Source organism: Perissodus microlepis, chromosome 13 (assembly GCF_051167445.1).
Source record: "Perissodus microlepis isolate ML-2025 ecotype Zambia chromosome 13, ASM5116744v1, whole genome shotgun sequence".
Lineage (NCBI taxonomy): Eukaryota > Metazoa > Chordata > Actinopteri > Cichliformes > Cichlidae > Perissodus > Perissodus microlepis.
In genome coordinates this window covers 32635335-32650373 of record NC_140473.1, presented here as the reverse complement: position 1 = coordinate 32650373, position 15039 = coordinate 32635335, and the positions used below count along the sequence as shown (strand labels likewise).

At 42.9% G+C, this 15039-nt stretch overlaps 1 protein-coding gene across 1 annotated transcript in view; it reads right to left on the bottom strand.

Moving 5' to 3' along the window:
- acss1 (acyl-CoA synthetase short chain family member 1) overlaps positions 1–14521 on the bottom strand; it is a 28207-nt gene extending 13686 nt beyond the window's left edge. Inside the window, exons 1-2 of the mRNA XM_084948624.1 lie at positions 14162–14521; positions 9312–9408 (exon numbers count right to left, since the gene is read on the bottom strand). Coding sequence (XP_084804750.1) covers positions 9312–9408; positions 14162–14465 — 401 coding nt within the window. The 5' untranslated portion in view covers positions 14466–14521. The remainder of the gene's footprint in view (positions 1–9311; positions 9409–14161) is intronic.
- Between the last annotated feature and the right edge of the window lie 518 nt (positions 14522–15039).

Genomic DNA, 15039 nt, shown 5'->3' with positions numbered 1-15039 from the left:
CAGCTTCACTGTGTTTTTATTTGCTAACATAGCTGTGCCGCTAGCGATCACGTAGCACATCATTATATACCAGCTAGCCCAACTTCAGTAACCCTACAAATGTCACTGCTGTTTAGTTTTCTGTCTTCCTTTATGTTGAAAGTGACAGCAGAGCTGTACGTTTTAACTTTTCATAAAGAACATGCTATATCATGTTTAGGTGGAAACTAGCGAGCTAACGTCCTGCTAACTTCTATCCATCCAGCTATCCATTTTCTTCCGCTTCTCCGGGGCCGGGTCGCGGGGGCAGCAGCCCAAGCAGAGAAGCCCAGACCTCCCTCTCCCCAGCCACCTCCTCCAGCTTATCCGGGGGAACACCAAGGCGTTCCCAGGCCAACCGAGAGATAAATAAAGCTTTATTTAGTCTAATCTAATAACTTTATTCTCAGCCAAACCAATTTACTCCCCAACAAATAAAACACCCAAAAAAGCAAAACAATAACATTTTTAAGTTATCTAAGTGACTTATATATAATGTTTAACCTGAGTAGCCAAAGACCACGGGGGGGTCTGACAACGATGTGCAGGGAGTTCGCTGTTGTCCTGGGTCAGCTATCGAGCTGGTGGGTAACAGACGTGTCTGAAAACGTCGGAGCACTTTTGCAAATATGTGATGTCTTGATAAACCGAGCAGATATTTGAAGTTTACACAACTACATTCTCGCCTGAAAATATGTTAAAAGTTTATTTTGTGACCCAGAAAGAATAATAAGAGTAATATTAAAGCTAAGCAGCGGCCGCCATTGATAGAAACTTGAACTGGCGCTGTGAATTCTGGGATATGGTGGGCCACGAAGGACACCCGACCCATCCTTCAAATCTGGGGAAAAGGAGGACACATTTGTCGACCAGATTCAGAGGACTCTACGAATTTGGACAGCCTTCTTCGCGTTGCAGGTAGTGATGGGATTTCCGGCTCTTTTTAGAGAACCGGCTCTTTCGGCTCAGCACACTAAAAAGAGCCGGCTCTTTCGGCTCCCAACCGGCTCTTCAGGTTGTTTTGTTGCTTTAATTAATTTATTATTAACAACAATATAAAATTATGCACAAAAGGAATTACTAATGTAAAAAAAACCCATGTTTTTATTTATATATGTTTATATATAAATATATGCGGTGTTTTGGAGCATGTACAAACTGCAAAACACATTTCTAGCTTTAACTGAACTTCCAAAACAGCTACCTAGATTAGCATATGTGTATTGTTTGTGTATTTATACACAAGCACTCATATATATTCAAATAATTAAAAAAAAAAAGTTCATTTACCTGTTACTACCACACACCAAATCCCGTCGTTGGTACTTCTTGGCTTGTGTAGCCACTAGGTAACAAAAGCTCAACATTGCCCCCTAGCATCCTGGAGCACTTCTGTTGTGTTTTGTATGTGTTTTGGAGTTTGTACGTGTTTCAGAGTTTGTACGTGTTTCGGAGTTTTTACGTGTTTCGGAGTTTTTACTTGTTTTAGAGTTTTTACGTGCTTCGGAGTTTGTACGTGTTTCGGAGTTTTTCCGTGTTTTGGAGTTTTTCCGTGTTTTGAGTTTTTACGTGTTTTGGAGTTTGTACGTGTTTTGGAGTTTTTACGTGTTTTGAGTTTTTACGTGTTTTGGAGTTTGTACGTGTTTTGGAGTTTTTACGTGTTTTGGAGTTTTGTACATGTTTTGGAATTTGTACGTGCTTCGGCGTTTGTACGTGTTTCAGAGTTTTTATGTGTTTCGGAGTTTGTACGTGCTTCTGAGTTTGTACGTGTTTTGGAGTTTTTACGTGTTTTGGAGTTTGTACGTGTTTTGGAGTTTGTACGTGTTTTGGAGTTTTTACGTGCTTCGGAGTTTGTACGTGTTTTGGAGTTTTTACGTGTTTTGGAGTTTGTACGTGTTTTGGAGTTTGTATGTGTATATTTACGTGTATCGTAAATATACTTTTATTTATTCACTCCACATAAAATGTAATAAATAAATCATATAATACAAAAACCAACTATTTACATTTCAACTTTTAACTATTTAAATTTTCAGCTTTTTCCTTTTAAACAAATTTAAAGTGAAACAACACAAAACCAGGAGTTTGTACGTGCTTCGGAGTTTGTACGTGTTTTGGAGTTTGTACGTGTTTTGGAGTTTGTACGTGCTTCGGAGTTTGTACGTGTTTTGGAGTTTTTACGTGTTTTGGAGTTTGTACGTGTTTCTGAGTTTTTACGTGTTTTTGAGTTTTTACGTGTTTCTGAGTTTTTACGTGTTTTGGAGTTTTTACGTGTTTTGGAGTTTGTACGTGTTTTGGAGTTTTTACGTGCTTTGGAGTTTTTACGTGTTTTGGATTTTGTACGTGTTTTGGAGTTTTTACATGTTTTGGAGTTTGTATGTGTTTTGGAGTTTTTACGTGTTTCTGAGTTTTTACGTGTTTTGGAGTTTATACGTGCTTCGGAGTTTTTACGTGTTTTGGAGTTTGTACGTGTTTTGGAGTTTTTACGTGCTTCGGAGTTTGTATGTGTTTTGGAGTTTGTACGTGTATATTTACGTGTACCGTAAATATACTTTTATTTATTCACTCCACATAAGATGTAATAAATAAATCATATAAGGGGGCTTTCCGGATGTGCTTCGCCGTGTGATGACGTGCGTGCGGAGGCTCCGTGTAAAGGTAGTCAAAATAGTGATATCGCCAGTTTGCTACCATTTTGAGGAAGCTCGTTTAATACGATTCGTGCTTTGGAGTGAACGAGTGTGCTCGCGGGGCAATTTATGACCGAAAATGTCCAACCGACAGACCCGTGCCGGCGTAGAAAAGTTGCATGCGGATAGCAATCCTGCCGCCGCAGCTAGCAAAGCCAATGCTAGCCCAGCACACGCCGACAACATACCTCAGTGGGCTCAAGACATGATGTCCGAGATCAAAAAAACGAATGCTGGGATTACTAAATACAGAGAGGAGACAAAAACCGAGATCATGAGATGCAAAGAGGAAATAGAAAAAGGAAGAAAAGAGTCAAAACCCGAGATGGAAAAGTGGGCTAAGAGTGTGGAAGATAACACTAAAGCTCAGTTTGAGTTGCTACGTGAGGAGGTGAGGCTGATAAGCGAGACGTCCATCAGTCTGGCTAACGAGATGGAAGCGCGGAAAAAAGAAGTGGATGACACGCTGAACGACCAGTCTGACAGTATAACCAGCATGGAGACGAAACTGAAAGAAATGGAGAAGGAGATGCTGAAGCTGAGGAGACGTAGTGAAGACCTCGAGGCGAGATCACGACGCAACAACATGCGCATCGTGGGGGTAAGAGAAGGGGCTGAGACAGGCAAGAAGCCGCCGGAGTTCATAGCTGGACTGCTGAAAGAAAAACTGGGGCTATCAGTGACACCGACGCTTGACCGAGCACACCGAACACTCGGCGCGAGACGAGACGGAGCCGGGGCTCCACTGAGAGCGTTCGTGGTGAGATGCCACTACTATATAGAGAAGGAGGAGATACTGAAGAAGGCGAGGGAAATGGAGAGAACGCCAGAAGGTCGGAGTGGACGGATTCACATCTTCCCAGACTACACCCAGGAAGTAAACAACAAGAGAGCAGCCTTCAAAGAAGCAAGGAGCCTCCTGCGTACCTGCGGGGGGTCAGATATGGGCTCCGTTATCCGGCAACGCTGGTGATTACACCGGAAGGGGGACAAACGAAAACCTTTGAGACCCCAAAAGACGCCATGGAGTTCATCAAGAAGACGTTGACTCCTGGGTGAAGTATATGGGCTGGTCTGAGTTTGGCTAAGTATAAGGGCTACACTGGTGTAAGGACTTAACTGTCTCAGGAAAGATATTGGTGATTAGATTTTGCAATATTGGTAAAGTACTACCTCATTTTATTGTTTTATATTTGAATATTTTGTTTAAGAAATGCTGTGGCCCTGCTTTATACTACTTACACGTTATTTTTGTATTACTGGATTTTATTTTCAAGATCTTTTTGCTACAAGCTCCCCCTACTGGTTTTTTTTTTTTGTTTTGTTTTTGTTTTTTGTTTTTTTTTTCCTCCTTTTAGGAGGTGGGTAGATTAGAGGGTGATATTATATTTTTAGAACCATGGGATATTTTGCACGGAGCCGCACACGGTAGGCTTGGCGTGTAGGAGATGGTGGACCAGTTGGCCACGAGAGTGCTTGTTAATGAGCACTGTGTTTGGGTTCATGTTCATATATGCAATGTGTTGTGTGTTACTTGTGTATGTGTGTGTGTTGTTTCCCCGTTTTTTCCCAGACACCGTCCTTTTATTTTTTCTGTTCTTGCTGCCAGACCTTCAGGATGTGATCCAGATAGTGGACGACATAGGAGTGTAGTGGACATGTTGGGCTGTGGACTCCTGGCATGGCACCAAACATGGATGTGAGCGGAATGGGCACAAACTTGATGAGCTGGAACGTAAGGGCGATCAACAAACCGGCTAAACGGAGTAAGATCTTTTCATATTTAAGAGACCAGGGAGCAGAGATAGTATATTTGCAAGAGACACATTTGTTAAACAGGGACCACCTCAAACTGTGTAGGGGGGGATTCAATCAGATCTATCATTCAAATTTCGATAGTAAGAGTCGAGGAGTGGCCATCCTTATACACAGGAATGTACAATTCATAGAAACAACTGCCATAAAAGACAAACATGGTCGATACGTTATTGTAGCTGGGAAATTATTCAATATGCCAGTAGTGTTGGCAAATATATATGCACCCAATTGGGATAATGTTCAATTTTTTAAGGATTTGTTTCCGTTACTACCTAATTTGGACACACGTAATTTGATTTTGGGGGGAGACTTGAATTGTGTCCTAGATTTGACTCTGGACCGCTCTAGCCCAACACCTAGTGTGCTAAGTAAATCTGCTCAATGCGTTAACTCCTTTTGTGAAACATTTGGTATATTCGACCCATGGAGATATGCAAATCCGACTACCAGACAGTACTCCTTTTATTCCCCGCCACACCAAACTTATACTAGAATTGATTATCTTTTGTTAGACAATAAATTGACCCCAATGGTAATGAATGTAGAATACCCTGGTATAGTACTATCTGACCATAGCCCGGTCACACTGAAACTTAAATTCCCTGACTATACACCACCTCAGAGGATGTGGCGTCTTAATAGTAGATTGTTGGCTGATGATGATTTTAAAGAATTCATCAATTCGCAAATAGTTTTTTTCTTGGATCTTAATGATACTCCTGATATAAGCAGTGGCATTTTATGGGACTCATTAAAAGTGTATATACGCGGACAAATCATTTCATACAGTGCTGGTGAAAGGAAAAGAAGAATGAAACGTACCACAGAATTAATGAAAGCAATAAAAGAAGTTGACCGGGCAAATTCTATGACTCCATCTGAGGAGTTGCATAGAAAAAGGATTTTGCTCCAGACTGAATATGACATTCTGACAAGTCAGTGCGAGGAGGATTCATATCTTAGGTCAAGACAAGATCTCTATGAGCATGGTGAGCGCGCCGGTAAACTCCTGAGCTACCAGCTGAAACAATCAGCAGCTGCTGGTATGATAATAGAGATAGGAGATAATGTGGGTAATAAAATTATAGATCAGAAGGGGATTAACAATCAATTTAAATCTTTTTATGAGGACTTGTATACCTCAGAAATAAATGATAGGGACCGAGTGAAGAATTTTTTTGAAAACCTTGAAATACCACCATTAGAGGCAGCAGATAGGTTAGAGGGACCCATATCTGCCACGGAGATAGATAAAGCAATTCGGAGTATGAAGACAGGAAAAGCGCCGGGCCCTGATGGGTACCCAAGTGAGTTTTATAGAACATTTGCTCCCGCACTGATTCCCTTGCTTTGCAGAGTATTTAAGGAAGTTCTTGATAAAAAAGCTCTGCCCCAAACAATGTCACAGGCCTTGATCTCTGTACTCCTTAAGAAGAATAAGGACCCACTTAAATGTGAGTCATATCGCCCAGTAAGTTTACTTGGATGTGATTATAAAATACTGACCAAAGTACTGGCAGCTAGAATTGAGCTTGTTATAAGTAAGATAATACATCCTGATCAGACAGGGTTTATTGCAGGTAGACAACTCTCCAGCAATCTCCGCCGTCTGTTCAATGTAGTATATACTGCTGAAGATAACATTATGCCAGAGATTGTGATATCCCTAGATGCCCACAAAGCCTTCGATAGAATAGAGTATTACTATCTGTTTACGGCCCTCGAGAGATTCGGCTTTGGTCCAATATTTTGCTCGTGGATTAAAATAATTTATTCGAGCCCCCAGGCTATGGTGAGAACGAATAATATCATATCTGAACCCTTCTCTCTATTCCGGGGAACAAGACAGGGGTGCCCTTTGTCACCCCTGCTCTTTGATGTGGCAATTGAACCCCTTGCGATGATGCTGAGACAGGCTGCTGAATTGGTAGGGATACAAAGGGGGACACAAAACCATAGGCTGTCCTTATATGCTGACGATCTCCTCCTTTTCCTGTCAAACCCTGCCATTAGTATCCCGGTGGCCCTTGGTATTATCAAAGATTTTGGGAGGGTGTCGGGCTATAAAATTAATTTAGACAAAAGTGTTCTTTTCCCCATTAATAAACAGGCGAGGAAACTTTCTTTCCGGGCCTATCCCTTTGCAATACATAAGGATAGATTCACATATTTAGGTGTTAATGTAACTAGTAAGTATAAAGATTTACTGGACTATAACTTTAAAGTTGCACTGGACAAAGCAAAATTAGATATGGAAAGGTGGGCATCGCTCCCCTTATCATTAGCAGGGAAGGTAAATTCTGTTAAAATGAATATAATGCCACGGCTCCTCTATTTATTTCAGACGATACCGATTTTCATTCCTAAATCATTTTTTAAGGAATTGAACAAATGTACGTCTGCCTTTATTTGGAAAAAAACAGTCCCCAGGATAAGAAGGGAGTTTCTTGAGAGACAGAAAGAAGAGGGAGGCCTGGCTCTGCCGAACTATATGCACTATTATTTTGCTGCTAATATATATAAGTTGTTATTTTGGGTCAAAGAGTTAGATGAGGATGAAACCCCAATATGGGTTCATATGGAAAGGTATGTCTCTAGCCCAGTGTCCCTGCGCTCCCTGGTCTGCGCTCCTCTACCCTTGAGCAAACATTTTTACACAAACAACCCGGTGGTATCTAATTCTTTGAAAATTTGGACTCAATTCAGATCACATTTTAAAAACAGAAACGCCCTCCTATCTGCTCCCATCTATGGAAATCACTTGTTTCCCCCAGCCCTCGGGGGAACAGCCTTTAGGGAATGGCATAGAGCTGGGGTGGAATATGTCAAACATCTTTTTAAAAATGGTACTTTTATGTCTGCTGCTCAACTGGAAAAGGACTATGGAATCTCCTCCAAGACTAATTACTTTAGATATTTCCAGGTTCGGAACTTTGTGAAAAAGTCATTCAGCCCCTCCCTCGAGCTTCCACAAAGCGGATGGATAGACGAGCTGATGGACACAGATCCGACTGCTAAGGGGACAATCTCCACGCTATATGCAAATATTCAGAATGTGGCTTCCCCCTCCCTGGACAATGTAAGAAGGAAATGGGAGGAAGAATTGGGGCTGGACATTTCAGAGGTTGACTGGGGAGGGGCTGTAGATCTAGTACACTCTGCTTCTGTATGTGTAAGACACGGATTGATACAGTTCAAGGTGTTACACAGACTCCACTTGTCAAGGGAGAAACTGGCAAGAACGTACCAGGGGGCCGATCCGACCTGCCCCAGATGTAAACAGGTGCCAGCCAACTTATGCCACATGTTCTGGTCTTGTTCCAGGCTGAAAGACTTTTGGGCTAACATCTTTAGAACATTCTCATTCATTTATAATAAAGATATGGAACCAATGCCTCTGACAGCCATCTTTGGTGTGGCACCGAGGGAAACTCAACTAACAGCCTATCAGAGGAAGGCAATAGCATTCACCTCATTGTTGGCTAGGAGATTGATTCTATTCAACTGGATAAAGGCAACACCGCCATCCCATAAACGCTGGGTGGAGGAGGTGATGGCACACCTCAAATTAGAACATCTCAGATTTACTATACAGGGCAACACCAAGAAATTCTTTAAGGTCTGGCAGCCTTTCATTTCCTATGTTGAAGATGAGTTTCCGTCTACTCCATAACTGGCAACTCCCCCTCCCCCCCCCCTTTTTTTTTTCTCTGTCTGGGTATAGTTTTTCTGTATGAATGATATGCTTTCTGAAAACTCAATAAAAACACTTTGATTATTATTATAAATAAATCATATAATACAAAAACCAACTATTTACATTTCAACTTTTAACTATTTAAATTTTCAGCTTTTTCCTTTTAAACAAATTTAAAGTGAAACAACACAAAACACTGCAAACCACAACACAATTAAATATAAATTAAAATATGAAAACAAAAAGAAGATGCACATTCTCTGTCATATGGACCTGCATGAATAAACTTTCTGAATCCTTTATCATCCGCAACTGAAAATAGTTGTGGATGATTACTATACCTTTCTAATGTGGCGTTGTTGTCCCTGGCTCTTTCTCTCTCTCTCCCTCCCGCTCTGTTCCTGTGCTACTCAGTGTAACTACCGCCCCTCCCCCCTCTGCCCAGCGCAAAGCACAAGGCTGGCGTGCGGAGTGAAGCGGAAAAAAAGTGCGAGAGAGAGAGAGAGAAAGAAAAAAAACAACAACCCACGGCTCGCATCATTCACTTCAAAGAGTGAACGAGTCGGCTCTCAGAGCCGTTTCGTTCGTGACCAACACATCACTAGTCGCAGGACGTTTTGGGACACAGCTCTAGAGTCATTGTGGTTACTTCCTGTTTTACTTTGAAGGTTAATCTTCTGTTGTGCATCCTTCTAGTTTTACATCCTGCCTGGTGTTTCTTGCTGTGTAATCTTTGTTCACTTCGAGATGATGTTATTCCAGTTGGACTTTGCTGTGTTTGGATTTGGTTATCTCCTTTGGTTAGCTCCCATGCTGTTGGCAGAGAGACTCTCAGCTGAATATATCAATCAGACCATCACAGCTGTAACTGAAACCCTGCAAAGTGAAGCTGCTGACAGCTGAGGTTTCTGGAGCCAGGTGAAGATGCACAGCACATCAGAAACACCTGCTCCACCTTTACGTTGCTCTAACACCTCTGTGGCTTTGCTGCGTGCTGATAAGATAAAGAGCGGTGTCATCTGCATAGAGGGAGGTCATGGCTTGATTTCTATCAGTACAGCTGATTAAATGATAACAGGTGTTCTTACCTGTAGGTGACCTTCACCTCAGTGCCGGGTTCATCTTGCTCCCAGATCAGAGCCACTCGGTCCGGATGTTTTTCCACGTGGACATCCAGGCAGTTCACTGACAGACAGACAGCGACTCAAACTGAAGCTTCAACAAACTAAACTTCTTATCAAACATAAAAAACAGATTCAGATCACACAGTGCTCACACAGATTTACACAGATCTGTGAACAACATCTGAGAGTCATGGGTCTTTGTTTTGTAGAAAATGTTTCAGATCTTTGAGTTCAGCTCATGATAAATGGGAGCAAAAACAAAAGTGTTGAGTTTTTGTTCAGTGTAATATCAGTTTGTTTTCCTACAGAGCAGCACCAGGAGAATAAGCTTTAAACATTTCATGCACTGTCCCAGTATCTCCGATCATTTCCAGGTCCCTTGTCATCATTTAGCAGACTGGTGACTCCAAACGTGAGCAGAAACAGCACAAAGTGAACCTTTTTAAAGCCAAAAATACAAACGTGTCACAGACAAGGCAGCTGCATAAACTCGAGGCTGGACACAAATGAGGACGGCAAACAGAGACAACGGCACGGGGAGACTGAGCCTATTTATACAAGGTGACCCAAAGAAAACCCAGAACCAACACAAAACAGGACGGCACTGACCACAGAGACCCAAAACCCCCACAAGGGAAGGCTGGGAACTACAGGGAATAAACCCTGACCACAACACGACTGGACATACGCGGAGCTAAAGAGCAGTGACGAATGTGGAAATCAAACTCAACTAAAACCAGGGCAGAACGCAAGTTCACAACCTCAGAACTCTCTAACGCTCTACGACCTGAGGCACCTGTTAGTCAAAGAGGCCACACCCCTATTAATGCTTTAAGCCTCAGTCCTACATGCTACACCTGTAGAGGTGTTATGGGGGTAAATTATCTACAGAAACCAGAAATGTTTGTGTATCAGGCTGTAAATATGTTGACTCACCGCTGCCTCTGCTGGACACTAGAAAAACTGCAGGTTTAAGGCTTTCTTTTTCAGCCCTGGATGGCTCAATGCAGCTTCAGAATTCAGAATCCAGAATTCCTCCTCACAGCTGTTGAGTCCCGTCAGCAGCTACAGGAACGTCTGATGGAGGTCTGAAGGTTACGCACTGATAGATTTACAGACCGGTCTGACTCTGAGTGCTCCCAGAGTCTCAGAGATGGTGTTTGTGGTGAAAATCACACTGCCAATATTTCACTTTACTCACTTTGCTTCTGGATTTTAAGCCACGGAGGTGGATTTCATACAGAAACTGACTGAATAAAATACGATCAATTCTACTAAGCAAACGTTTGAAGCTGAGGAAACAAATGTTTCTCTTCATTGTTTAATAATCTTTAAGGAGACAGGATTCAAGCCAGTGTGCCAAACATCATCACACTCCTATATTTACTCGTTTTATCTCATCAGGTTTCAGTTCATCGTGAAACCTTCAAAACCTGCAGCTGCAGCTGTGTCCTCTATCCCTCGTGTTTTGTGGCGTCAGCATCTCTCAGATCCTCTAATGATTAATTCTGTATCTGATGCAAAGTGCTGCAAACACATCGTGTGATGCAGAGTGTCTTCATTTATGTTCTGATTGAACATTAATCTGAAAATGGGCTTAAATCTGCAGATCCTGTCACGCAGCAGCTTTACAAAGTCATTTATGTAACAAAGAGCAGGAACAGAAAAGAAAAGCATCCAATCAGATTGGAGAGAAATCCTCCAGCCAGCGTTATTGGAATATTATTGGATTATTATTGGATTATTATTGGATTATTATTGGATTATCATGAGAGAGAGAAAAACAACAGAGGAGGATAAAGAGAGAAACGCAGTCAGGTCACACCCTGCAGAGAGGCAGATACTCAGTAAACCATTAGTATTATAATTACTCACAGCACTGTCTCAGTTACTTACTGTCATGTGTTTACACACTAACATGCACACAGTAAACTAACATATGAAACTTCCAGTCTGATCGCTGACTCTTATTTAACCCAATAAACAAACAGTCCACTGACTTTAAATCTTGATTTCTATCAAATCGTATCAATAAAGATCAACGAGCACAGCAGTGACAGCAACAATAACCTCTGCTGCAAACACTGAAGCAGAAACATCTGAACATCAGAAACTTCAGCACAGACCAGAACGTCACATAAAAATGTCCCAACAGGACGCCAGCTCCTCCCCTGCCTCAGGTAAAGACCTGCAGGTGTGTTACTGATCAGGTGAAGTTGCTTTATTGTAATTTTGACCGTGTGCAGTGGTTCAGTACACAGTGAACTGAGACAGAGTTCCTCCAACACCCTGGTGCAGACAATCAGCACGGGACTGCATGAAGTGCAAGTGTGCAAAAACACAACAACAGTGCAACATTAGACACAAGCGTGCAATAGAAATGTGCAAAAGACTGAGCAGAATGTAACTGTGTCAGTCCAGTCACGGAGTGTTCAGGAGTCTGACGATTTGGGGGAAGAAGCTGTTCCTCAGTGAGGGGTGTGTGGCATCCTCCACGATGCTGGTGGCTTTGCAGATGGAGCAGGTGTGATAGGTGTCTGTGATGGAGGGAAGAGAGGCTCCAATGATCTTCTCAGCTGCGCTCACTATCCGTTGTAGAGCATTGTGATCCGATACGGTGCAGTTACCATTCAGACAGTGATGCAGCTGCTCAGGACGCTCTCGATAGTCGCTCTGCAGAAGGTGGTGAGAATGGCAGGAGGGAGAAGGGCTTCCCCCAGCTTCCTCAGGAAGTAGAGACGCTGCTGGGCCTTCTTAGTTATGGAGCTGGTGTTGAGGGACCAGGAGAGGTTCTCCACCAGGTGGACACCAAGGAATCTGGTGCTCTTGACGACCTCCGCAGAGGATCCATCGATGTTCAGTGGACAGTGATCCCTCCGTGCTTTCCTGAAGTCAACAATCATCTCTTTTGTTTTGTCCACATTCAGAGACAGGTTGTTGACTCGACACCAGTCCGTCAGCTGTTGCACCTCCTCTCTGTATGCTGATTCGTTCTTGCTGATGAGACCCACCACAGTCGCTCAGTGTGGTGGTGTTGGAGATGCTGTTGATCCAGACTGTCTGAGGCCTATGAACTATGAACAGCATTCTATGAACAGCATTCATCAGGTGTCTTATTGACAGGTGTGTTACTGACATGTGGGCTTGAGCTGAGCCTCAGGGGTCACCAGTTTCTGCAGTTATGGTCTGAAACATAATCACGTGACAGTAAAGGTGACCTTTGACCTGTTGAATATAAAACGGCACTACTTGAGGGTTTGATCTGGTTTGGATGAAGTCCAGGTGAGTGTGTGCAGAATCAGAGGCCGAACTGAGAGCTCTCGCTGTGTTATCAGCCATGCACATTCCTCCAGACCACGCCTCCTCCTTGTGCCAACAGCTCATTATCAGCTCAGTCAGCAGCGGTGGCTCCGCCCAGCAACGTGGAAGTAACGGGTGTGGTAAAAAACAGAAACAAACGACCACATGAGGAGATGTGCGTATTCATAAAAAGGTGAATACATGATGAGAGAAGCCTGCGGCACAGGACTGAACTTTGCCTTCATTTTATGATCATTATATGTACTCACATGCATTAACACAGAAACAGACACGCCCACATGATCGATAACATGCGTTTGTTTAAAAGGATTCATTCATGTGCAAAAACACATGACTGTCTGCATGAATAAAGCTTGGTCTGAAAGCAGAGCCATTATTAACCTTTAAATGTGTTTCGGTCCGAGCCACAGAACAAACGGACACATTTCTGAATGACATCTGGTGAGTCGTCCTTTTTTCTGGCCTCATTAGGAGCCGCCGTACAAACACTCAGACGGGCCAGAGCTTTAAACTGTGACTGATCAGCAACAAAAGAACACCCCCATCACACCCCCACCATCATTACACCAGCAGCTCCGACTGTAAGCAGGTTTCAAAGTGAGCTCAGGCCTCAATGATCAAACTGCGTGACAACAAAACCTTCATTTAGCCTCTTCATCAGAGCTGCAGACCCAGAGAGTCCTTTACATTTCCTGCAGGCTTTATTTTTTCATTAAAGCATCAAACACAGTCCAGAGAAAATCAAGGTACAAAACTACTGACTTATACTTAATCAGATAAAACATTTAAACACATCAGTAAATGTAATTAAAGCAAGCAAGCAATTTATTTATATAGCACTTTCAGATCAGCCCCCAGCTGAACACAAAGTGATGAACACTTGACATGCCAAAAATGATACATTGAACATGTTAAAGAATAAGAAAAATAATAATAATAAAAAATATATATACATTAAAATAAAAAATAACATGATTATTAAAATGACATTTAAAACAATAAAATCAGCACATTAGATTAAAACAATAAAATCAGGGTCAGACTGTGTCATAAGCCAAGGAGTAAAAACAGAAGGGCTGCTAGCTGCAGCAGCACTCTTGTTACTGATTGATGGGAGATTTGATTAGTGTGGAAACAGCAGACGTTAAAAATGGTGAAAATCTGACTGAAGTTTGGCTCCGTTCGGCTTTTTATCGACTTTTTCTTCATTACAAACTTTGACTGAAGCGCACAAACAGCCGCACACACAGGCGAGTAAAATCAGGCACATTTTGAATGAAGTCTGGTGCAGACACTGGCTCCCCGCACAGAGTTCAGGGCTCCTGCGCTCAGTATCGATCACTGATTAATAACACAGTTATTAGCGTGTTATTGATTGGCACGCGCAGGAAACGTGACCGACTCTCCGACACCGGGAAGTTTGACTGAGCACGACGGAGGAACTCGGATTAAATATCGGGATCGATCAGGTTATTGATCGACGGGAAACTCACCGGACACGTTGAGCTTTCCTCCCAGGAACCAGCCGATCCTCCCGCTGCTCAGGTCGCAATCCCGGACCCGGTGAAACGGTTCCACCCAGCGGAGCCTGTCGGCGGCGGCGGCCCCCCAGAACCGATCCGGGTCCGTGACGGAGAGGCGGTACAGGTCCCCGTGGGAGAGCCGGGACAGCTCGGTGCTCCAGGTCCCGGGGGCAGGAGCGTGAGGCTGGTAGGACAGACACCTGCCGGGTCCCGGAGCCCTGCGGCGGCTCAGCGCGGCCCAGAAGAGCCCGGACCCCCTGCTGCGCACGGCCATGGCGATCCTGAGCGGTCAACTGTGAGACTGGAACACCTCTGCTCCTCAGAGCCGGCCCCTCGGCCCTCCCACCCCTCAGGTGTGTCCAGGTGCAGAAAGTATGGAGGAACAGTAGTGCCGAGTTTCGGTGCTCCAGCATCCGTTATGAACATAATTATACCTGAAGTATGAGTTTTGGATTGAAGAGTTAAAAATGAAATTCTGAACTTATTTATGAAATAAACTTTTTTTTGTAAAAAAAATAAAATAAAAAATGAATTCACTCATTATTACTTATTATTTTAGAGAGTTTGTCTCATATTTATTCAGAAACATGTAATAAAAATATGTTTGCATTTTTAATCCCATAATGATGTTTTTTATGTTACATTTAAATTAAAGTCAGAATGTCAACTTTAATCTGCTCGTGTTCACTTTTTATTGTCACATTTATTCATTAAACTACAAACAATTTCCTGTCTCGTCTTCTTATTGTTAACGGTTACATCACTTCCTTTGTGAACATAAAGAAACCATTTAAATTTGAACTAAGGTGTCCCCGGCTGAGCGTCCTCATGAAGCTGCCCGCTCACAT